We start from the raw sequence: 26,186 nt of genomic DNA, 5'->3' as shown, positions 1-26,186 counted from the left end.
GTAAGCAGACTGCAAGTATTCAGCAGTAGTGAGTGACAACAGCTCTTATAGTCTCTTGAATGCTAATGGTAATTATTCATGGGTACTTCAATGAAGACCTCGCGTCCCCTGAATGTCTGCACGGGTGCAGCTGTCAGGTGAGCTGGCGTGTGTGTGACACAGCTTTCAGTTTACAACACGATATGAGAGCAGAAAATCTTCCTGCCGCGGGACATCTTGATGAGTTGCAAACAAAGACTTTTTTCTTTGCACAGTGCAGCACGGAGGCGAGCACAATGCGCCAACAACTCGCTGGCAGCAATTATGTAAGGGGAGGTGATTTGTGTCTCAGCACTGAGCTAACTGAATTGCAGCATGGAGCTAAGAATCCTTCAGCAAGAGAAATGAAAGTGAGATATTCAATGACTACAGACAAGGAAAAGACCAGATACGTTACACATTTATTCAAAACCACTTACAGAGTATCAAAATCAATTGCATTACAACAAAAACGCAGCACTGAACGTAAATATTCTGCACATCAGGACACCTGGTAAAACAGTGCAAATGTACAATGAAAAAAATGCTGGATTTAAGACACTCACACAAATTCAAGTCGTATGGATGGTAGTGTATAGTAACAGCAAAAAAGCTGTTTTGAAAACATGCACTAACCTGACAAGTCAGGTCAAAATCCTGTGTCTTCCCTGTAAACATTTCCTGGAGCATAGGTTAAACAACAGCAGCTACTCCGATAGAAGATTTGAAGAAAAGCTGATAGAATTATTTATTTTTGTGGACGGATATTTTCCACCCGAGTCAAAAATCAATATATACAGCACATTGCGAAATCCAGAAGATTATAAATTTGTAGAAACAATACCAGAACTTTGCGAATAAGCTTTCGTCTCACTATTTTTTTTCTTTTTATACATGTCTGTACAATCAATTCAAAGACAGAAAAACATTGCATTGCCTGACAGTGAATGAATCAAACTTCGAGACAGAGACAGAAAGATAAACAGAAAAATATTTCATCACTAGGCATGTCTGTTTTCTCTGCAGTTTACATGTTGCCAAAACAAATCTGAAACGTACTGTGCTTACGTATGAACAGTTCAGGATTCATCGACAAAAAGAGGCGTCTTTCTGGACATTTTGTTTAACTCTGCTGATGTGAAGGAGGAATGTACTTATGTCAGAAAACTATTCAGCACCAGTCAACAGACAGAAAATGGTGATCAAACATTTTTTCTTGTACTGCACAAACTCAGAGCTATACTCCCCTATTTCTTCATACGCATGTGTTTTATCATTGCTGCAGGATGTTGCGCATATCGAGGTGTGCCTGAAACTATCACCTGGGGGTTGTGATTATTGTCCGACCTCATATCGTGTTACAGAAGAAGTCTGTGCTGAAGCAGAAAGGGTGGGGGGGGGGGATGCAGCGCCACAATCCTTCACATTGTTCAAGCCCCTGCCACTGATCCTCGACCATCTCTGTTGCCCTGACCCTGATCACAACCTGGGGGGATGATGTTACAGGAAGCCCGATGCTCCCGGGGAGATAGCACTACTCCATGGTGACAGCCCCCTCTTCACCTCCTCTTGGATTGGCTGCCTGATGGGGGAGAGAGAGCAGAGGGAGAGGAGGAAGGAGGGGTGTGTGGTGAAGGAGAGGAGATGGTAAAAAATAAATAAATAAATGAATAAATAAAAATAATTTAAAAAATCGTTTATTCATCCCTCCAAATTAGAAATCATGAATTTCTGCACACGGAAAAATATTGTTGACTTCAAAAGTGGAACTGCTGGACATTATTTGTCTCCTGCCATTGAACATTGAACAAAATGTCCTTTCCAATGGTACACCAACTTTGGGGGCAGGGTTTGCAGCAATTCTGATAATTCGAGTACAAATTTTTTTCAGCCACCATTTTTAATAACCTGCAGCCACAAACCAGTTTGTTTTCTGCTCAGTGCGCTTCCACACATCAACATGGAGTGACAGAAAACATGTCAGCTGACTAATTTGATGGGCTGAGGAAACTCTCAATGGAAGGTTGCAGATTGGACCTGGACAGGCCTCCAGACTAGTTATAACATCCTGCCTGCACACGTACATGTTAAGCCGACATTTAAGAACAGAGACCCCCCTGGCATGAATGTGCAGCATCCTTCTCGCGTCAAAATCTGCATGATTCCCTCTGCATGATGATGTTTAGACATTGATGGGAAGTTGTAATGGTTGGCTGCTGAATATTTGAATTATGGCAGCAAACCATTACAAGCAGAATTAATTAGACAAAAAACCTCAGTTTTTCACTTCCTTTTGGTTGTTCAACTGTGGCAGGGACGTTTCTAAAGATGTTCCCCAAAGACGTTTTACTAAAAAAAAAAATGCTCCTCACATTTTGCATGTCTGAATATCTGAACATGTTGGTTATGTGTGCTCATTCAACTTTTACCAAGAAAAAAAAAAGGTTGAAATGTGTAAACGTCTGGGTAAAAACTTAAAATCAAAGCACCCACTTCTACAAAGGCAAAGATGACGGTTCTGGGACATTCTTGCCTTCCTATTTGTGAGAAATTGCCACACTTCCTCCACTTTCTCTAGCTGCATAGCAACATAATGGGGATCTCTCATCACGTGAAGCCAGCCCTGTCAACATCGACTCGGCTAGGATATTGCAGTTTTTTCCATCCTCTCAACATGGCGATGGCAGCGGCGGCTCCCCTCCTCGTTTGTGCGGGCTGAGTGGGTGGTCAGCTACAAAAACAGCTCCTCTGTCTTTCCTCAGCTGAAGTAGCGTCCACTGTCAATCACAACGGATGTGTTTACCAAAAGTGAGCCTGAAGGGGATCCTGTCTCAGCGTGTGGTTGGCGTTCCTTCCTTACTGCCAGACTCCACCAAGCAGCAAATATTAGGCATAATAACGCTTGACAGTCAGCAGAAGCGGCATTCAAAGTGAAAATAAAAAAATAAAAAAAGGAAAAGAAAGTAGCTCAAGAAAAAAGAGAGCTTGCAGTAAACAAACCAAAAGATGCTCAAAGTAAAAGTGCACTTATTTTATTTGCCATGTGTGCCTGTTTTTTGCACTTGAGGCAGAGAAAATGGTTCAGTGACTTCCTCATGAGTCGGTCGAGGCTTGACACGTGCCAGACCTCAAATGGCCAACGCACACACACACACACACACACACACACACACACACACACACAGGAGGATGTGGTGGCTCGGACTGACCATTAGGCCCTTTTATAGGCTTTATGGTAAGGGCACCCCGCGTAAGAGCCGGAGGTAAACGCTCATCAAATACAATTAAGATGCATGAGAGCATGGAGAGATGTTATCACCCAACTGAGAGCACCAGAGCAACTGATCAGGCCATCTTCCCTGTGGGGGACTCAACTTGTATGTTTCAGATGTGAAGTTGACAGCAAACAAATATGCGGCGGTGGTAGGGAGGGGCTGGGGGACTACGTCACTGTTAGCCCAACTATTTCCATTTAATAAATGCCTGTATGCAGAGATTTCCATACTAATTTCAGTAGCCTAAAAAGAGTAATGTCCTACTTACGTACCAAATATAAGTGTAAATTTCTCACTCCTGTATGTTTGCTATGCAAGTTCAGATGGATAAAACCACCAGTTATTATTACATGGTTTCCTTAGAATCAGTCTCAGGATGGTTTAGAAAAATGTACAAAAATATGATTTTCACAAGGAACAGAAACGCAGGCGGGCTTTAAATTTCACTCTGGGATTATTACTGTAATGTTTACATGTTAATTGTATATATGTATATATATGTAAAGGAGTATGTATAGAAAACAAGAACGGGAAGTCCAAAATCTCAACTTCAAATGATTTACAAAAAACTTGTGAATTAATCCATTTTGTGAGTAAGGTCTGATGTGTCCAAACTACTTTTTGTCAACAGATAATGGAGAGTCATCAACAGTTATGCAAGAGGTTTTAAACAAAGTAATGGCAGATTTTGTTACAGTATTCCAGTTATAACCACTGCGTAACTCAAGACATGAGCTCAAGGGAAACTGGAGCACGATCAGTCATTGTACCCTAAATTCCACCTTTGTCTTCCTTCACGTTATTGTAAGCCGGCTTATTGTTTCTACAACAACTAGAGGGGACAATTCTGGTAAGACCTGTTTGTAAGGAGTGGGAAAATAACATTTAACTGATAACATGAACAAAAGTCAGAGAGGGAAAGAAGAACAGGATGATGGCATGAAAATGAACTCTTGACTGTAAGCGCAAAATTGCCAACATAAACATTATGATAGGACAGTTTTATGACGCGCTACCTGCATGGATGAGTTGTACAGGCAGATAACAGTCAAACCTGGTCCTGAAATTGATGTACATTTCTTAACTGCTACTTTGTTATCCGGCATCCGTTATTGTTCCATGATTACATTTTGTATCATCTGATGGCTGTGAGAGAGTGAAATTATGATGCAAGTTCATGGCTGGTTACGGCTAGTTTCAAAAATGGCAGGTAGACTAGACAAAGTAAATTAGTCAGCAGTGACTGGCAGCCATATGTGGGGTTTTATATTCAAGAGTCTAGAAATATCAAACGCACCATGATACAGGGGTTGCAATTCAATGAACTGCTTAATATTGTGATTATCTCAAAATCTCATTCTAGGAAAACTGTCACAGTATAAAGAACTAACTGTCATGTGGGGAAAAAAATGCTTTAATGCCAGAGCAGTGGGATCTGCATTTGTATCAATCACAGTCCCTGTAACATTTGACATCATAACACTGCGTGTGTGCAATCTGAGCGAAAGAACTGCCTGTATCAGTAAATGATCGCCCTTGTGTTTGCATTCCTCCGTGTACCACTCAGGTTGCTGATCTTGAGCAAATGCGCTGAATAATGGCCAGGACATTTTTCACAGATTATGATGTCACAGAGAGGTTGACTTTTGACCTTTTAAGTATAAAATGTCATAACCTTGCCATTTTTTTCAGATTAGACAATTAGAATTAGACAATCAGTCAGACAACCCAAAAACAAACTGAATAAATAAATCTATAAAAATCTAAATCTTTATAACTATATAAGTAAGAAAATAAATAAAATATAGTGTGACAGTAACTGCCACAAATCACATAAAATATTAATAAAAAAAAATGCAATGTTTTTGGGAATTGATACAGTATCACAACATTTCCATACTCAAGTGAATAAATGTTTTCTGATACGCCAAGACATATGCTTACTTCCACTTTGTCGCCCCCCTCCTCCGCTGGAGCTGGCGGAGCCTGGCCGGCTGCTCTGCTGCGGTTCAGACTGGGAAAACTGGGGTGCCAGAGTGAGGCTTCGACCCCGGTGATCACTGTTCTGGATGCCCGCTGTGTCCGGTGTACGGGGAATCTTGTGCACACTTTCAAATGCAGGGATGTAATCACCGCTGAATGACAGGAAGAGAAGAAGACGAAAGAAATATCACAACCACTACATCACTAATCATAATGAACACATTGATTATGACAGATCTCAAAAAAAATAAATATACAAGACAAATATGACAAGCTGCAAGTTAAACTGGGTATGGAACATCTATATAATGTATATTAAAGCTTGATTAACCAAGCCATTCTTTTGACATAAGACACAAATGATTATTTCACTTTTTATTTGCTTTTAATTACAGTTACTCTGATTTCTCACTTGCATATGGTTAGAAAGATCGTTCAGCGAGGTCATCCTTTTGTCTGACAAGCTGCGCAGTTGCTGTGAGACACTACAGCCAGGAACAGATCTCCTTTCATAGAAGGTTTCACAGAAATCATGGCTGTCTTGGGTACAACATCAACCTTGAACAACCTTGATACTCGATAGCATCCATTTCGCTTGTTTCAGTCAATAGCCTCCCTCTCTGGTGATAGCACACCAGACTATTTTATCGATACTTCCAAGATACTCAGCAGGGACAGCTATCAGTAGAGTCACCCACACCATACACCCAAAGCCAGTGACCTATAAACGGCAGGTTTTGATACGATGAAAAGCATGTGACACCATAAGATGTTTAAAATGAGACGCAGCTTGTCTTCAGTTTTAAGGATCAGGCTACATATTATTTCTTCTTTTTATTTCAGTGTGTTGCTTATATCTTTTATGTATGTAAATGCTGCTGCTACACCAAAATTTCCCAGCTTGGGATTAATAAAGTATATCTATCTATCTATCTATCTATCTATCTATCTATCTATCTATCTATCTATCTATCTATCTATCTATCTATCTATCTATCTATTTGTGAATAATAACAACAGATCTCATGATCTTATGTTTCTTGAGTCTTTTGTTTCTCTGTCAGTGATTCCAAGTAACCTATATAAAGATCTCCAGCATATGTTGGGATGACTGAGTAGAGGATGCGAACGCTTCAGTAATATCCATTACTGTGAAATAATATATGAAACTTATTCTAGTAAACTGTATTATGCACATTCGGATGCAATGCTAGTCTGTATTTACAGTTCATAGTTACATGCTTTGACATAAATTACACAACATTTTGAAGCTAATTCACATCGGCTTGTAAAATATGGAATGGGGAAAAAAAGTGCCCTATTATGTTACAAAATCACAAAGAAGGCAATTTGTTATCATGTCTCTGTGAGTCTGAGAATCACTGCGGATCACATGGCTCCTCTGCCTTATGGCCCCAAACTCTGCAAATGTCCTTATCAGACAGGAGCCAAATGACCTACATCCTGCAGAGCAATCCTATACCATAATAGATGGATGGATTTCAGTCAACTCAGTCTTGTTTCTGCTTACAGTAGTCACACTGGCCCCAGCATCCCTGATATCATCTGGTATAACTGAGTGTTACAAAGTATTTGTCCTTCTACGAACACAAAGAGGAGGACTTTAACAGGTTCCATAAACTTGCTCATCCCCCATGGAGCAACCAAAACACTCAAATCCAAACTAAAATCCCCACAAAGTCTGTTGCTTTGATGTCTGAATGGAAAACAGCCTGGCTGGCCTTTCAGATATCACTTTTAAATGAATGGGGGTGCATGTTCATTAACCTTAAAAACAAAGGCAAAAATATATATCTTTTCATTTGATATTTGCCAAATTGCTGCGTTGCTAAGATTCTTTTCACCTATCACTGACTGTGTCCTGAAATCTCCTCTCACTATAAAAGTCTCGTCTCCCAACTGGTGTGAAATGAGGCCACTGAAGTCGGTTTTTCTAGAGGTGTTTTACGTTCCTGGGAGAAGGGAGCTGGGATAACTGAGGCGGTTTCCTGGGACTCATTACTCTTGGCGGGATTCAGGAGTCAAGTTCCTCTGGGATTTAAAGGAGAGGAGAGGCAGGGGAGGTTTGATTGAATGGGTCTCTTTGTGGGCACTGCTCGTTTAAACGCATGTCACAGTCTCAAAGACCAGCTTGGCAGTGCTGAGTCACCGATCGGTGTAGATCAGCACTCCTGCCAAATCTCTCACAGACACACAAATACACTGACACACATCTCAGAGCTTTACTTCAGCTGACTTAGACCGTTTTTTTTTTAAAATTTGCATCATTCTCGGACAGCCTTGCCTCGGCTCACTGTTTTATGAGATGTAATTGCCACCAAATAGCTGAAAAATTGCAGTTTTATCGCATTATTGTTGTATTTTCTGTGAATTTGAGGTCAAACCCAGAAGCTTATTATATATCTGTTGTGTTCTTTAACTTTTATCCATCTCACCAGTTAAAAATGTAGCAAAAATGTAAATGGTATGATAACAATTAGTTTTCATACTGAATATTGAAATCAATATCTCTAAATCAGTATAAACAAATGTGGCACCTTGCTTAGTTTTTTTTTTAAAGTATTTTTTTGGCCTTTCTGGCTTTTTTATTTGATAGTACAGCTGAAGAGATAGACAGGAAACAGGGTAAGAGACGGGGAGTGACACGCAGCAAAGGGACCCAGGCCGGGAGTCGAACCCGGGTCCGCTGCAGAGCCTCGGCACATGGGTCGCGCGCGCTACCGACTGAGCTATGCGGCGCCCCACACCTTGCTTAGTTAATCAATAAAGAAACTTAAACAGCCTTGCTACTGCAGCAACATTCATGAAAAAACACACAGTCTCTGTTCACGTGCGTGTATATACACTTAACATTTGTGTGTACCTGGCAGAGTGTCCATTGTGTTCCTCCTGGGAACGTCCTTTTCTGGCTCGCCCTTCATGCAGCCCGTCCAACTCTGACTCCTGGGACAGCCGGCCACACTCTGAGTCTGACGGTGTGCGTTTGCAGGTAACAGAGATAAAGGAAGTATTCAACTTTCGCAACACTACTTTTGGAAGTATAATAATCTGTCTGGATTTCAAGCTTTAAAAAAATCAAAACTTAAATAAACCAATACAAGTACTGTTACAGATTTGAGGTCCCAACTAAACACATGAGCACAACCTGTTGCCACGCTGACACTGGTTTTATGAAAAGCCATTATAGATAATTTGCCATTTGGTGTCCATTTTGCTGAGTCGTGTCTTGCTGAGACAGTGCTTTCTGAGAAAGAAGCAGGAGCTTCCATGCCTAGTGGACACTGGGCATCACATCAAATGAATTTCATACAAACCAAGTAACGATCAGCAGGTGGAAGGGAAATGAAACGGTCCTGCAAATATGCAGCTTATTTTGAGTGGGCACAAAGTATATTAAGTGTGAGTAATGTTTCCAAACATCTGATGAACGGCCACAGTATTCTGACATGCTTAAAGATGTACTGTTTTATATTTATGGTAAGTTGACTGCTATTTGATATTTGAATTTTTGCACTGACAAGTTACATTTGGAAGGCTAATCACATCCACCCACCAATGCTGTGACGTAGGGAGTCAGCAGTGCTGGGTCGACTTCCAGAGCGCGTAGGAGGTCGGGAGTTGTGTCGGGAAGGAGGAAGACTTCCATGTTCACTCTTTTGTCTGCTCAGAGGGTATTCCCCATCCCTGCTACCTTCATCCCCTTGACTGCAGGATCTGTAATCCCTACACATGACACAAACACAAACAACAATAACGCTAAGGTTTTGTCAGAAACGGTTTAACTGATGTTAATGGTTTAACTGATAAGAGTGTTTTTGCTTTGTTCATCTGTGCTACTGTTTCATGGCTGTACAACACTCTGATCTAATGTCTAAATGAAGATGATCATCAAAACCAGTGTATCAAATAGTTATTGTGAGTTGATGCTCCCTTATCACAGGGCCAGTTCATGTGTAGGACACCAATCCCTCAGAGCTGTCATATCCATTACTTTAAAACAATACTTTCTCTTTTATCCCTGCAGTCTAGCTTACACTTTGTTTTGACAATGAACTTCCTTCTTCCACTATGTAGTGGTTCCAGATACAGTGTCCACCTGCTGACTCATCATTTACATGAGTAATTCAGCCAAGCTTTCAGATGATTAAAAGCTAAATGCATTTCTAACCATTCTTTCTTTGACCTACTGTGCTAGTTTTAATGCTGTCTAAACTTGTGGTTGAACAAAAGGGACAGCCCTATCACTTTCACAATGACCTATAGGTCAGACTACGAGCTATCTGTGCTGTTGTAAACTGGTCTGCCTTTAGGGAAAACAGAGTTTAAGTATAGTATTCCCCATCATTTGGAAATTAATATCAACTTACCTGTACAATGTACAAGCAAAATACCCTTGAGCAAGAAACTAAACCTTATCCTGCACACTTCATGTCACTCTGACAATCAAGGACACCATGAATTACCACGTAGCCTATAAGTGATATCCATGTTGGACTGTCTGACATTGTCTACTTGTAACTTACACTATGTTGACATTACGATTAGAACTTGGTGTGACCGGCCGTTGCAGGGGTTCATCTGCACTTGGTTGTGTCAGAGGTGTTGACTTCCTCTTCGCTTTTACCATGTTGGTCATAATCTGGAGAATTAAGCAAATTTGTGAACTTGCCATTTCAAAACAGCAGACAGACAAGCAGCAAATGCGCCCATAGACAGTGAGTAAAAGAATAGAAATAGAAACCTCTGGGACAAAAGGACATGACACCAATGTTGTCTACCAGAGTAAAGGCTGGTCTAGTGCCAGTGCCCCACGTACACTACGAATATCAAGATCAATGTCAAACTGGTTAACTGGTATCATTTCAGGAACTGTGCAGAACACACATCCACTAAACCTCTACAAATGTGTACATGCAGCTAGGCTGACCGCACACTTCCAGAAAACTTTGTTTCTGATAAAACCACGTTTAACTTGAGCACAGTGAGGAGCGTAGTGCGTGTGTCTTGCTCTTACTCCCAGGTATTCGGTGGTGAGCAGACTCTCCCCAGACAGCTCCCTGGGCTGCGGTTGGAGGAGATCCTCTGTATCAAGGTCTGTCTCCATTAAATCCTCCTGTGACAGGACAATGATAGTAAATCACATGAAAATTAAACATTATTTGTCGTGGACACAAGACGTGTTTGAAAAACATCTGGAACATATTGGTCACAAAAGACTACTTTAGGTTGTCAGTAATTCAGATTTGTTGACAATTCGATCAATACAGCTGCCATAATAACCTCTGCCTTGTGTCAGCAACTTCTATGAGAAGTCTCCCACCATAAGTCACGGTATCGAGGTGAACTAAACAGGCTCAGAATATAATAAAATAAAAATTAAATGTAAAAATGTATATTGAAATTGCTGAAAGCTGAGCTGAAATCAACAAACAGTGTTTTGATGGAGGCGTGCCAGTTTCTCAAAGCACAGGTTTCACAGGGCAATTGTTCAGACTAGAAACAGCAGTCTTTATGTGTGGTATCAATTGCTTCTGTTGACTCTCACTCAGAGAATTTTTAGAAGACCATGAGGGGAACAGGAGGACACAGCAGTAGCTGTATATATGTATATATGTGCACACACACACACCTTGAAAACTCCTGCCACTTTAAATACTACTATACACAGTACCATATCTTGATAACCCACTTTCCCACGGATCCAATCTGCCAGGACCATCGACCCCTCTATACACACACGCACATGCACAAACACATAGGCAGGAGACACCCAATATTTGTGTCACGCTGAGATTGCCATCTACAGGTTTGGGAAAGGTGTCAATTATGAGGTGATCTCTTGTGACTGTGCTTCCTCTCACCCTCATTTTTCACCCATTGCCCAGTTGTGTGCTATTTTTAGTCATTTATTCCTACAGACGTGTTCAATTAATGTGTAGATGGGTACGTAATATGGTGCTGAAAACCATTACTTTATCACTGTTGGGTCGACTTACATCATTGTCGTCCTCTTCTTCTTCATCGTCTGATTCTGGCCCCTCTTCTTCGGCTGGGTGGAACATTGCCACAGCACAAGGATTAAAAAACCACTTTCCAAAAAAACAACAGCAGTAGCGTCACCTACTGTCTCTCTTTGGAGTATAATTTGAAATGCTTACATAGTTAAAATTGTGAAATACAAAAAAGCAGCAAACATTACTACTGTCATTACTACTTATTAGACAGTATTTCATCTTCAATGTAAATATATAAACAGAACATACTGTAGAAAAAAAATCTATCTTAACAATAAATTTGGCATCACTCACCTGAGTTCAGCAGTTTAATGATGAACTCAAACTGTCTGTTGAGGTCTGGGTTCTCCTCCTTGCTGTAGCAGCGGAGAATCTCCTCTACACTCTGCACACGTGAGGAGAAACACATAACTAGTAAACACATAACAAGCTCTACTTGCTCAAACAGCATTACTAGTGCATTGATTATAACGTTTTGCAGTTAACAATGATACTGATATCTGAGGCATGAACTAATATATTTTATATTTTGAAGACACTTCTGCTATCTCACCATCTCTTTGGCTTCCTGTCTCACAGAGGGAATACACAGGATACTGTACAGGGCTCCATTCACATATGGCCGAATCTGAGGAAGGCAAAGAGACACAAACACACATGGACTCATCCCGTCTATTCATGATACAGCTTGTATGATCGTGCAAGAGCAAAGGAAACATTGATGGCAAGGACAAATTAATGCTTACACAGATGGCTCATGAACATATAGATGTTGCGGACAGCCTTTCATAAAAATTGAATGATGCTACTGGTGTTCATGCTTTATAGAGTTTCCGAAGGCCATAGCTCATTTTTATCAAGACTTCCCAACACTCTGGAAGGCATCATAAACCTAATGACAAGCCTGGATGTGTCTGCTGCTGGGTTACAGTGGTACTGACATTTTTGTTCAACTGATCAACATGAACTCTTTTAAGGTAACAGTCTTGTTGTGTTTTTGATTGTGTGATTATGTCCCCATACTGCTTATGTTATTAAGTTATTCACCCTCTATGAATGTGACCTCTACATGCTGTGCATGTAACATTTGTGTGCTGACAGAAGTGTGTATCACCTCATGGTTCTCATGTCCAAGGAGGTCAGTTAGAACCTTCAGCACATGCTTGGCGTTCTCTGCACACTTCCTTTTTCCTGTACAAAGAGAGCCATCAAATGCAAACACACATAGACGGAAACATACACACATGCTTCAGTTCAACAACCTGCAGAGTGACTATATATATTTGTTTTTAGAAAGGATAACCTTTCACTCAAATGAATCATTAATAATTCCTGTAAACTCAGCATTTTTATCATTTCATCTCTCTCCATGTTAAGACAATAAAACCACTAACAAATCAAACAAAGGGCTGTATTTCACTGGCCTGTTCTATAAAAAGTACGCCTCAGGCAACTTGGGGGATAATGATGTACTGAGAAAGAGAGAGAGAGTGTCTTTGTTCATGGATTGTGACATGTCACATGGGCAAAGATGCATTCTAGACATGATGTAAGAACAAATACTTAAAAAGAAGAATGCATCAGACAACAGCGTGTTTACAAGAAGGTATAAAAGCAATAATAATGGACATCGCATAGCCCATAATAAAATCATTTTCATAGCTTTCAAAGAGACCAAACTGATTTACAATGACATCCTGGTATATTGATAAGCTCAGCTTTTCCTCAAAGTTTTCTTTGTTACACTTCAATAAACACTTCACAGTATCGCAGAACACTGGACTACTATTGTGGGTGTGTCATGCACAACTCCCCTTCATTACTCTAGGCCTGATTCACAAATGTTTTCAGCTTATTGCCTTCATTGGGATTGAAAACCTTCTGGTAATAAAGCATGGTATATTGGAGAAGAGTAGCGTGATTTGTTTGTCGATACCAGCGCATCTCAGTGATATCGACCTTCAAAATTTAATTTCTTAAATGGTTCCGTTGCAAAAAATGGAAATATCCTGTATGATATTTTGGACATGATCTACTCAAACGCATAAGCAAAACGTCTGATGAGGATACTGTTTGGCCAAATCTCAAAAGAGTTTGGTTGTTCTACATTCAACTGTATCTCTTTATCCACCTGTGCCTTGCCTTTACCTTTTGTTCTTAGACACAGGTTCATGAGCAGAGCTGCAGAGTACTGCAGGGTGCAGTCACTCAGGCAGTCGGAATCCTGCAGCTCATCCACCAGCCAGCCAATCAGATCGTCTGCTATCATGGCAGTCTGCTGACTCCTCCTAACAAGATATGAAGGTAAATTATTATTATTAATGGATTAAAAGACACTTCAATTTAAATATCTGGATGTCAACCAGGGATTATGGTTGACATAAACACTAAAAGACTTTCAGATGTAAATTTTCCTTCCTTTTCCTTTCATTAATCTGTTGCTTGGGTCTCTTTGTTCATGTCTATGTGGATGTATAATGATTACAAGCCATCTACACGTTAAAGGTCAATTAATTTGTTTTTACACTAAATTGCTGCCATACTGACATCTGGGAAAATGAGAATATCTGTTTCCTGAGTGTCGGCTCTATGAGGTTTTGAAACTCAATTGATATCAATCGACATATTTATATTATTTAAATTTAGTTTGAGCAAGACTTGAAAAAGGGCTGTAAGAGTCCTTGGTGTTTCGTTTTACAACCATGGTGTTGTAAAATCCCAAAAAACCTTACCCATTACCATAAACTTTACTTATTTTTCTTCTGCTTATTGCTGCTCCATCTAAAAATGTACCTGAGGCTGAGTTTCTGCAGGGCCACAAGCACATTTTCTCTTGCCAGGGAGTCTTTTTCCTCCGTCCTGAGTGCCTCTGTCAGAAGTCTGAGAAGAATGGGGATCCGGGAGAGGTAAACCCGACCTGCAAACGTTTACACAACATGGAATTTACAGTGAAAGACAAGAAATAGACATTACTGATACTTCACAGTTTCATTAGCAATGTCATCTTCCATAAAAAAACAAACCTGACTGTAAAAACCTACAAGTAATGGCTTCAACAATACAAATGTATAGATTTGCCTTAACGACTGTGAATACTTGTTGGAACAATACAATTCTTCTTAACAAAAGCAAAGCTGACTCACAAATGTAAGGCAAACCTGATGATTGAATATTTTGACCATTTCAACACATATTTTTTACTAGCTTCAAGAAGAGTTCAACTTCCTACTTCCAACTATTTATTGCCCAACAAAACAATCTCACCACAACCACTTACTACATAAAAGCAAGTAGGTTAGGTCTGCATAAATGATATTTGTTTGAGCAGAATGTCCTCCATAGTTACTGGCATTCTGCTGCGGAAGATCATTAGCGGTTTCAAACCTGAATCGAAAGTTATGATAAAAGGCCCTCAATGAGTCACTCTATAATTGTATCCAATCAGACAATAACTCATGCATACAAAGAAAATAATGATGCTTGACCAGATGTAATGACCACTGAGCACTTACCCTCTGCAAGGGAAGCGAATGCATTGATGAGACGAGCCACGTACTGGCGGACAATCTCGTTCTTCGATCTTATTAAATGAAGCACGGTCTTCTATGAAAACACAAAATGAAGGGTAGTTTAATATTTGGTGCGGTCTTATGAAAGGCCTTAAAAGAGTTGGCAATAAATGCCAATGAATCCTCTGCGATCTCAAAAGCTGCTAGGGTAAATATCTTTTACAATGGCACAGTCATCCCAGGTTTTTTTTTTTTAATGGAGAGTACTCTCACCTCCCAGGTGTCCTGACTAATCCATAGTTTGCAATGCATTTGGTTTCATTGAAATGGTCTAACCACTGTGTTAGACTGCAATGGTAATTTACATACAAGTTCTAACACTTTGAATGAAGCATACTACATTAAATAGAGAAGCCTCTTTAATGAGAAGTGAAATGTCTTCAAGAAACTGAAACAAGTCCAGTTACTAATGATATTGCACTTAGAATCATGCTACATGAAGATTTTCATTCTAGTGACCGGATACAGTTTGTATGGCTCTACTTAAACATCATTATGATATGTGGCCTACGCTGTTTGAGTTGTTTTTATTACCACACCTCAGACCTTATTCATTCCTCGTGTTTTCAAACAAGTGTTTTGACGGCAATATTCGCTGTCACATTGGGTGCTCTTTTGCTAATAGCAATAACTGTCAATATTAGCTTGTGACCAAGCAAATATTAACAGTCATCTTTTCTTCTCTCATCATTGTTCTCCATAATCCTTTTACTGCCACTATATAAACTATCTTAGGCGTGTGTGTCGCTTATACAACAAGTAACTTAAATTACTGTTGAACTAACTGTTGTGTGTCTATTTTTCTTTCTTTTATTCATGAATTTTCTGCATATGTTTACTAGACGTATTACTTTACTCTACTTCCTAAGCTGATTTCATGAGCTTTACTGGTCAAACTCTGTTTCTTCTTGACAATGAAGCACAATGTGTCTTATGTAACAATCTATAGTTCTGTAAACTGAGTCTGCTTGAACTGTACTAGTTATTTATCAATGCAGTACCCAACTCTTCCTTCTTACCATCCTGTAGTCTGATTTATGATCAGTATCATTTAATTTTTTATTGAATTCTGTTTTCAGAGTTTAACAAATGCTTCCACTGAAAGCTTCAAATACCAAACCTTGTCTTCAGCTTTTATTTCAAGTATGATTAGTTGCTGCAGACCTGCTCGTTTAAGTCTACTGAGGGCAGAGGTGGCAGCATGATGGCAATATTCTAAAGCAGAATATTCTCAAGTTATGTTTACATTGAAACAAAGATGACTTCTTAAGAACCCTTTCACATAGTTTGAAGGAACAGGCGTGCTCCAACCGCAAGGGGAATGATATCAGTGTTGCGAGAACCGCCGAGGGCCACAAGCTTACTGAGAACATAATTTCTCCAAATGGACAGTCTGTTCCTTACAGTAATGTCATTTAGGCTTTCAGGCATTGTCAAACACAAAACATTTATGTTTGTGATTTCATTACAAGAAACTGACACCCCTCCACTATTATTGTGGCTCTGTACAATAAATGGTGTCATTATGTTAGGTAGCTTGGAGCACCATGGTAAGTACAAAGACAAAGAGCTCAGGTGTGAGGTGAGGATCATTTACTCCTCTGTAAAAGGGTTGTCCTTTAACATGGCGCCCTGCGGCTAAAGTATAGGTGAGGGGAATGTGAAAAGAGAAGAAAAGAAGAAAAGAAGAAAAAAAGCTAACAATAAAGCACATAAGAAAGACATGTGGCAATCAGGCTTCTGAAAGTCTGAGTGGTTGAAATTTGGAATATAATATGTGTTTACTGGTCAGATCTTTTGTTAAATTGCTGAGGAGACTGCAAGCCTGAGGCTGGGAACGTGTCATAAGATGTCTCCAGTCAGATTAAAATGGAACTGTTGAAATATATACAATTATAAACTTACAGAAATAATACTGTGGATCGCTCACCTCTGGTAACTATCATCATTTAGAAGTGCTTATTCAAATAATAAAAACACTGTATCTCTTGTTGATTGTTTTTGTTTATACAGGTTTCTAATTACTGGAAACAGCTTGTCCGTGCCATTTTGAGGGGATGGAAATCAAACAAACAAAAACAAATAAACTCAGAAGCATATGACTGACATGTGAAATGTCCACTGTCTCTACAGTCTTTGCTCTTCAGCCTCCTTGCAGCATTAAATCAAACAACCTGTGTTCACCCAGCAAAGATGCCAGTTCACCAGCTCAGGCTTGACAGGAATCAGAGCCTGGGGATTAATTAGTCAGTGAGGTCAATAGTCAAGAAGTTATTTTTGGCTGAGGTGGGTTGCATGAAATGTGGGTTTGAGATAACAAACAACAAAATGACAGTCATTTCAGAAGTAAACATTATGCGAGATATCTGACATTATAATTGCCTTACAGTGTTAAAACATGCCAAATTACATTTACGATAGAAACCGTAGTGCTTTGGTCCCACCTGTTTAGTGCTGTAGCGCTCCAGCAGATCGTTACTGATATAGGCCTGAAGCACTGTGTCTCTCTGTTCACCAGGAAGTGAGCGTGTGAGTCTCTACAAAGTGGTGAGAAACAGACACAACAAGACATGCAAAGTGAATAGGTACAGTGCTTTCCTCTCTTCCATGCACACAAACTGCTGTGCTAAAAGCTGCCTTTGCTAAAACAGCAAACATTTGGTAGATTAAGAGAGAATTAAAAAAATGTGGCAAAATATTTAAAAATCACATTTGCTAAAGACTGAACAAGTGCATTAGTGACCCTCATGGAAATATTGTAAGATGCAAAATATTACAAGGGAGAAGGGAAATAGCAGATTATCAACACAATAATATAAATGCTCACCCAGCACAGTGCCTGAAGTAGCAGCGACCTCAGTCTGTCTGGGCCTTCAACCAGGTCTTTCTTAAGCTTTTCATAGTCTAATGAGGGCAACATTGGCACCTCCTTCGGTCTCCTGGACATGAATAAAAAATACATTTTAGCCATTGTTTTATAATGACCCAAACTGTAAAGATTATCAGAATAAAATAGGAAATGTAAGACTTACTGCGGTGCAATGGATGCTCGCAGCATTGAGGAGGCCTGGAAGAAAGTTACATTGAAGATGGAAGACATGAAGGAGCAGAGTGTTTTACAGAAATTGATTGTTTCAGACTACATTTATCATGTTCCTACTTGAAAGTGTGTAAAACTTCACCCATGCGACTGTTCATCTGCTATCATCCTTACTATCTGGTTAGATACTATCTAAATGAGTGGTAGTGGACATGCATACATCATGCTTGTGGTAAAGGCCGATTCCTCAGACAAACAGTACTGTTTGGCGCACAGAGCCCATGCAGTCAGTGAGAGGTACACAAAGATAATACAGAAACTTAAAAAGTACCAGAGAGGGCAGGTTAGTGTGAAACAGCCGTCCATTCATTTGTTATACCTCAGTGTACTTGAACTATAGGCTAGCATTTGGTGGTTATCAAAAGAAAAAAGGAAATTGATACCTGAGAACTGAGTAACATAACAATATATCATTGTGATGGTGGTGTGGGGGTGTGGAGGAAGGAGGAAAAATCTAATTATTAGTGTTTTCTACTATTGAAAGGGGATTTTGAGCCCTGAAATCCAATCTGAAGCCTGGGTGGTTTGGGCTATAGCAGGAGCAGTGTAAGGTCAGGGGAGTGATCCGTGTTGTCTGGGGTATCGGGTGGTTTGGCCACATTTTTGCTTTGGTGTGCAGTAGGTTCATACGGAAGTGGAGGAGAACAGTGATACTTGGATTCCTTCCCAAATTCCCTTTTCTCTAAACATTTCAGCTGTGCTGAAGAACAGTGAAGGGCGAGGGGACGTGTTTCCCCGAGACATTTGACACAGGGTCAGACTAAATTATTTATCTGCAACAATGGCAGGAGGGAAAACTACACCAAGTTACAATTTTAATACAAGTTTTGATTTTAAGGGCACATTTACTCTCAGATTTCCACTCCATAACGCAAAGGCTTGACCTCAATATTCTGACAATGCACAGTTTACATAAGGGATACCTTTATCATCCCTTTAGTGTGTCTTTACTCTTTTATGATCAGGAGACAACAGCTGAAGTCCATCTATTGTTGATGTTATTGTCTATGCAGACGGCTCTGCTCCCTGGTCTCATCCAGGTTTTCCCTCTGCGGCAAGTTTAACCACAGTGAGGTAGGAAATGTAATCCGTGAGTGTGAGTTTTAAAAGCATAAAGAGTTGGATAATAGTGGTCAGTTATGGATTTATGTTGCAAGAAGCAGGACAGTTACCTGTTTATATAAAGGGAAATAGGATCTCAGGCCTCACTTACATTGGAGACAAATACTTTATTTGATTATCAGGGATGTTTAGCGTCGTCCTCCAGCTGCAGTGTTTTCCACCCATACACTTTACTTGGGTGGGCTATCCCAGTATGTTTGGTGACCCATTTTATCCGTCAACCATCAGCGACTGATTAACTAGTTGACAACTGGCCCTCGCTCTTCACCTGCCTCTTTAATGTGGGCCTCTTTTGTTGTCGCTTGTGGTTGGTTACTGCAATGTCAATCTGTACCTCATTGTTTTGATAGGCCACATAATCAACGACAAGCTTCCTTGTCATGCAGATCACTTTATGTTGTGAAATTGTAATAAAAAAAAACATCCGATATGTGAGGTATGTTTTTTGGGTAACTTCATACAACATACTGCTGACAAAGAAAATCAACAGAGCAGACACATACTAGGAGAGAGAAACATAAAGACAAGACAAGACAGTGTGTGCATTAAGGTGAACAATTAAAGAAAGAAACTAGCGTGGAAGTGATCTAAATTGGCATTATCTTTAAATATGATATCGTTTAACTTGAGTGCCTGCTAATAATGAAACCATCACATTATAAGAACCATTCTGGTTGCCTCTCTTTCAAACCACTGTAATTTAACCTACCCTGTTTGACAACCTGAGCGTGCTTTTAGATCTAAGCGCATTGTGTTGGCTATTCTTGTCCCGTCACGGTGTCTTGTCTTTTAATAACTGTGCCATTAAACAAACAGTAAGGGGAGAAAGCTGAAACTGACTGTGTTTGCTTGAAAACCCCAAAAAAAAAGGACAGATCGCCAGTAAGGAGCACTTAAGAGGAGGGACATTGCTTGCAGTCTTTCAGAACAAATACATTTAATAATGAGGTACGCCGTGAAAGAGATGTTCTTGTTTGGCTAACAAAAGAGGTCTTTTTTTTTTTTTTTTTTTGCAACAAATGAGGGCATCATCCCTTCAAAGTAGGACAATCGAGTGGGAACCACAGGAAAACAGCAGGGAATATTGGCTGAATAAGAAGGCAGGGTGTAGTAAAGGAAAGGGAGGCAGACATAAAGGAATGGTGAAGAGGTGGAGGAGGAAAAGGAGACACGGCGAGGAACGAGCAGGATGAGAAGTGGGCACCTGAGCAACGACAGGAAGTTAAGATGAAAACATAGGAAACTTACATAGCCATCGTCATAGGGACTCATAGAGTAATAACCCTTTGTGGACAAAAGCATCACACGCAAAAACACAAACACATAGAAAGAAGCTGATCAGTTCAAAACAGAAGGAAACAAGATTTCACAAAGCAGAGTTCAAATGCCACAATGAAGGCCACTAACAGTGAGCGTGATTGTCAGAGTTTTGAGTGTGGACAGTTTCTGTTAAGTCCCACGGTGATGGCTATCAAACGGTGGCAAGAAGAATACAAAAAGTTTCAGCCATAATGATCCTTTTTTTTAAATTTGATCTATTTAAAGTTAAATTTCAAAAGTAGTTGACTAATTTCAGATTGAGTAAGCAACAGGGGTCCGAAACTGGTCATTTCCTGGTCTCACAATTGTGTCCTGTGTGTTAAGCTTTTCAATAAGCCTAATTATATTGTCAAAGCAACAACACAAGGATCCAGTCACCGCTTTCCAGGATGCAACATAAATTACTACAGGGCTTTAAGCTGACTGCCCCATGTAGCCTCCCTTAGCAAACATCTTTTTAAAATCCTTTTCAAACACGTGTGCAGCATTTGACGTAGGGCCTTGACAAAAGCTTGCTAGTATTCAGGTATACGACTATGGCTTCTATCATCAGTCCCCCCACGTGACATTTTTCCATGCTTGTACTGAAACTCTCTTGCCTTGAGGACTCGTGTTTTGTCATTGCTCTACCAGTGAGGTGTGAAGGAGAAAGAGGGAGAAGAGGCAGAAGAGGGAGGTCTGTGTGCTGTCACTCACAGTGCCGGGTCTGGTGAAGTCGGTGCTCTGCACAACGCTCTGCCTCATCTGACTGCTGAACAGGCGAACAAACACACTCTGCAGGTACTCAGGGGAGATCTGCAAAAACACCACAGGTCCCCTGAGTTTTCAGATACTGTGTGTGTGTGTGTGTGTGTGTGTGTGTGTGCGTGTGTGTGTGTGTGTGTGTGTGTGTGTGTGTGTGTGTGTGTGTGTGTGTGTGTGTGTAGGACAGAGGAGCAAGGAAGCCTTTTTGTCTCCTAATAACATACTAAAAATACTTCAGTCTGAAATATAAGTTTAGAGGTCAATTCAGTTCAATGTGTTTTAAAAGGGTTTTTGTTATTTTAAGTGTATGAAGTAACACCATAAATAAACCACTCATCAGGTCACTTGTGTTGGTGTGCGTGTCTCTTTATGTGTGTTACCCCTGTGTAGTGTGTGTCTGTAACATGTGTGTTAGAATGTCATTGTTTGTCTGCACCACAATCAAGCCTACCTACCATTTTTCCGCTGACGGTGGCCTCCAACGAATCAACAAGCTCAGCAGTGATTCCAATCAGGCTTTGGTAGTCGGCCTTCATCTTGCTGAACTTCCGTACGAAGCTGGCGATGCGCCGGTCTGACTCGACCAGCTGGAGCTGTAACTGCTGTATGACCTCTGTGAAGTCACACAAACACACACATAAACATCATTCATGTAATGGCTTGTGTTTTAAAAAAGTGTTAAACTATATGAATGACATAATATATAATCACATATTATATTTAACGATACATCGAGTAATTATTAACCTCTATTTCCAGACATGAGTATTATTAATTGCAGCCCTGACATTTATTTGACAAAGCTTCCCATTATATACTCTGTTCCTGTATTTATGACAAGCACTTACGCACAAGACATTAACAGTTTTGCTACAGTAAAATGAGTCAACAAATTGGGCACAAGAGTGAACAAAAAATGAACCTGGTGAGCTATATGACCAAAGTTGCATGATAAATAGACATTGTCGCTTGCTTTGAAAAATGTATCTAGATATTTTTCTGCCACTGTTAAGCAGTAAGCAGGTGTGGTGACTTAAGATTTTGCAGGGTGGGAAGCTGTTATTTCATTCTAAAAATGGAGTAACTGACACTGACCGGCAAGTTGATACAGGCAGTCTGCAGTTAGGTATATTTTCTCATGATAGATATAATTTGACAAATGGACAGAATGAAATCTGCTGTGAAAGACTGATTATTTAAAAGGGATATTTACCCTTGGTACTCCTTCCTCCCTCCTTCTGCATGACACATGTTAAAGAATACACACTAACACTCAACTGAACACTAATTGAGCATTTCTAACGTATTTGTATTTGTTTTCTTTATCCAATCCAATCATCCACGACATAAGACACACACAGAGTACCTTATGCATCCTGCTTGGAGCAGGCAAATGTATCACAGAAACCATTTGATTAAGATAAGGATAATCCTGTTCAGTGTGTGATGAGATAAATGTGTCAGTATAGGATCAATGCAAGCTTGTTTTAAAGGAAGGGATAGACGTATTTCATAAAACCCTTGAATAAGCAAACACAGTTCTCATTCAGTGCGGTCACATAGACATACGTGGCCAGGCCACTCCATCAATAATACATTTTCGTATATCTTTATGTTTGTTGTATCAGCTTCCAAAAGTACTGCCCACTGAAGTGTTTGCACATTGAAAGCTTACATGTTAGTTAACCTCGCTCCTTTTTGTTTTATATAGACAGATATCCTCTGGCCAGCCCTTTGGGATGATGTTGGTCTGTAGGCTTTGATCGTTGGTCGGCAGGGATAGGTTTAGTTTCGTGAATGTGCCATGAGGAAAGCCAACCCAGTGGGTTTCCAGTAAAAGCAACAATACTTGTTATCCTTCACATACCCTTCTATGAAACGACCAGGTCTGGGCAGTAGTCTGACTGTTAATGAATTCTTTAGTCACCTACAAAAAGGCTTTCTCTTTGAGATTTCAGTGTGCTGCTCAGCCAGAAGACAGAATAGAAATCACTTTGTACTTGGCCTTTGTTATACCCCTGAGTTGTCCCCTCTAGATTTAGCTGTGTTTTCCCAACTAGCTGATTCATTATTTTAAAGCCAATTCCTGGATACATTTGTCTCCTTTGATGAGTCTACACAACTTTTAGTTTATGTAATGCAGTTTTGTAAACCACCTCTGTGAGGGCTGTCAGTTGCTATATGAACACAGTTCATCACGGGCAATTTAGTAGAACACCACTGCCAAATATCCAACTAAATGGCGGTGTAAGAAGTTGAATTCAGCATCCCGTAGATTAAAGTACATGCAAGTTATTTTTTCACTACAACTTTTAAGCTGCGTGTCATTTGTGACAACTGTTTCGGCGTGGTTAGATTTTCATTAAAAAAAACCTGTTGGCTTCGCTAATCATATCACATCTCTGAGAACAGCAAAATTACATGTGAACAGGTCACAATAAAGGATACGTATAAATGCAGCAGCCTTGGGGTGTTGGACGGCTTCAGTGCCACTGACAGAAACTGCTCCAGCTTATCCCTCAGCTGCGGTATCCAGGAATCCTAAACATACATATCGTAGTTTGGAAGAAAATATGGTCAATGTTCAATCTGAAGGTGGTGCTGTGCAATAATGGTGCATAATAACCAATACGGTATTGTTCTGTAATTAACTGAGCACCTGGAAAAGATCTTTGAAAGATGGGTGGATAGTGGGGTTGGGAACAAAAGGCAAGGCATAGTAAGGCAGGAACTTAGTGGTCTGGCTCAGTGCTGCTCCCCGAGTCTCCAGGTACTGCTTGAAGTGGGAAATCCTCTCCTCAAACTCAGCTCGGTCCTAAAAACAGATTCAGGTTTTCCAGTGAAAAGTCTGTATCTCAACTCAGTGACAACATTTCTGTTTAAAACACTATTGCTTGCACACATTTTTTTCAGTGACATAATTATATGTCTTAGCCTTCTACCATCACTGAAAAATGATGAACTTTACATCCATATACATTTCTACACTCAAACTACAGTGACCTGCACAGGGAAATATATATTGTAGAGGTGAGAAATGGTTTGCTGTCATTATGCAACAACAACATCATTAGATAGTCCACTGAGAAAAAGCCTGTAGCACAGCTTAGTGGACATTTTGAAAAACAGCACACAATGATATTCAGTTATGTGTACCACAATGGTTTGGAGACATAGTTGATTTTTGTTTGCAGATAATCTAAAAAATACAAATAAAAATAAAAATAAAAATAAAAAAGGATCCGCATACATGTCTACCAGGGTGCCTCCTCAGTGGGAAGATAGTGAAGTGGATGTGAAGGTAGAACTCCAGGCTCTGGGCCTCAGTGTCTGTGTCTTTGACCTCTGAAGGAATATTGTCTGTCCACAGTTCAAAGAACACTTTGTGGTCTCCATCATCAAAAGAGCTGAGGAGGTCTTTCTACAAAAGTCAGAGTTAAAGAAGAGTGAGTTGGAGAAAAACAAGAACGCAATTATGATTATTACACAATAACAAAGGCAAGATTTGGAAACGACTTTAGGAAAGTTTAGAGATAGGATCACTAAGACATAAAACCAGCAAAACCTAATTTCAGAAAAAATATGCTTTTACACATGTGAATTTGCTAATCTTGACTCTCAACTGGAACAGCCAAGTCAGTCCCGTCTGGACCACACCGTAGCTTCATAATATAACAAATACGAATACTAAAAGCGTAGGTTACCATTGATCAGGTCGCAACAACCGCATGGTAATAATTAGCAATGTTTGTTCAAATATATTTCACTTTTCATCTCCCTTCCTGCCCATCTCCAGATGCCACCACCACACAAAAAAATCAGCAAACATGCAGAAAGATCAGATTTTAAGAACTGTATCCCTGAATGACACTGTATTACCTGAATGACACGAGTCTTTGAGTCTCTGAGAGTGCTCCCTTGAGGCTTTGAGACAAGCTTGCCTTTGTTTTTGCACTCCTTATCAAAACTGTGAACAGTCTCTTCAAAATCCTCAAACTTGAGGTACTGCAAAAGACACAAAAGACAAGCAGCATTAAGTTCACCTTAATCTTAACCAATGCAGAAGGCAGCTCTGACTCAGGTCATCCAAATTAAACAACGTGTACATCACTCGTCTTGACACATCTCTTTACTGAAGTTTACTGAAGTGTATTTCGTTTTGCATAGTGCTCTGTTTGCATTGTCAGAATTTCAATTTGTTACCTCCTTGATCATCCCAAGAAGATCGGCTTCAGTTGCCAAGATGTCCCCCATCTTGGCTGTCTCCCTGGAGCTCATGTGAGTGCCTAAAACCTTTAAGACACCTACCGACAGACTTCTGTATTCATTAAATATCGTCTGTATATCCAGCAGGCATTCTGCACAGCCTGCAAGGATGGAACAGTACATGGGAACTATAAAAAGTCACATTTAGAAAGTGTAGTACTCAAATAGCTTTATTACATATGGCCCTGAGGTTCAATTTACAGTGACAGTCGTTGTGTTTCAGAGTCTAAGTTTAGGTAAAACTGCAATGCAGAAGTTTAATGCAAAAGATAATATTCTCCACTAAATAACTTACACATCGCATTTTACTGGTATTAAACCCCAGTGTGACCAGATCAGATCAGATCAGATCGTTTTTGGTTTTTTAAATATTTCAACATATCTCGAAAAATCTAGCAAACCATCAACTTCAGCATCAGCTCATGCAAAAATGTGGGAAGCTAGCAGTAGCGGTTAGCTGACAAGCTAATCACACATAGTTTACTGACGTTAAGAGTGGACATAATCATAATTCTCACCTTATTCGCACATCATTAAGTGGGTAAATGTGTGCTCGTAACGCTTTCAGGGTATTCATCCGCCAGAATAACTTATATAATCCATTTTCGGCTGGACTTACAGGCTTCACTTACGCTGGCATTAGTTAGCTAGCCGTTAGCTAGCAACCGTACACAGACAGGACGCTAAAACACCTAGCAACCAAATGGGTAAGAGATGCAGGCTGGAAAGCAGAGACAAATGTCGTAAATACTGA

General features: G+C 40.0%; 1 protein-coding gene across 1 annotated transcript; it reads right to left on the bottom strand.

The window, feature by feature from the left end:
• Positions 1–421: 421 nt before the first annotated feature.
• Positions 422–26,106, bottom strand: LOC119028648 (lisH domain-containing protein ARMC9). The gene is made up of 25 exons (XM_037114870.1): positions 25,951–26,106; positions 25,370–25,533; positions 25,046–25,171; positions 24,417–24,587; positions 23,826–23,981; positions 23,615–23,707; positions 22,380–22,404; positions 21,622–21,779; positions 21,119–21,217; positions 17,913–17,947; positions 17,708–17,819; positions 17,325–17,417; positions 14,824–14,914; positions 14,105–14,228; positions 13,460–13,599; positions 12,426–12,502; positions 11,865–11,939; positions 11,606–11,696; positions 11,294–11,346; positions 10,312–10,410; positions 9,821–9,936; positions 8,851–9,020; positions 8,161–8,266; positions 5,238–5,428; positions 422–1,600 (listed from the first exon to the last, which is right to left on the bottom strand). Exons 2-25 carry the CDS (start codon positions 25,442–25,444, stop codon positions 1,578–1,580), a joined length of 2,499 nt encoding a protein of 832 aa, XP_036970765.1. The 5' UTR covers positions 25,445–25,533; positions 25,951–26,106; the 3' UTR covers positions 422–1,577.
• Positions 26,107–26,186: the final 80 nt, after the last annotated feature.

This window comes from Acanthopagrus latus, chromosome 11, assembly GCF_904848185.1.
Source record: "Acanthopagrus latus isolate v.2019 chromosome 11, fAcaLat1.1, whole genome shotgun sequence".
NCBI lineage: Eukaryota > Metazoa > Chordata > Actinopteri > Spariformes > Sparidae > Acanthopagrus > Acanthopagrus latus.
The sequence above is the reverse complement of the archived record's forward strand: the minus strand, read 5'-3'. Positions and strand labels throughout refer to the sequence as shown.

Bases quoted from the DNA above. Each gene is read 5' to 3' on its own strand.
- LOC119028648 (XM_037114870.1), bottom strand. From the start codon at position 25,444: ATGAGCTCCAGGGAGACAGCCAAGATGGGGGACATCTTGGCAACTGAA. The intron at 17,948-21,118 runs GTGAGTGACAGC...ACTTTCTTCCAG, and splicing joins ACTTCACCAGACCCGGCACT to GCCTCCTCAATGCTGCGAGC. The intron at 10,411-11,293 runs GTAAGTCGACCC...GTCCTGTCACAG, and splicing joins AAGAAGAGGACGACAATGAT to GAGGATTTAATGGAGACAGA.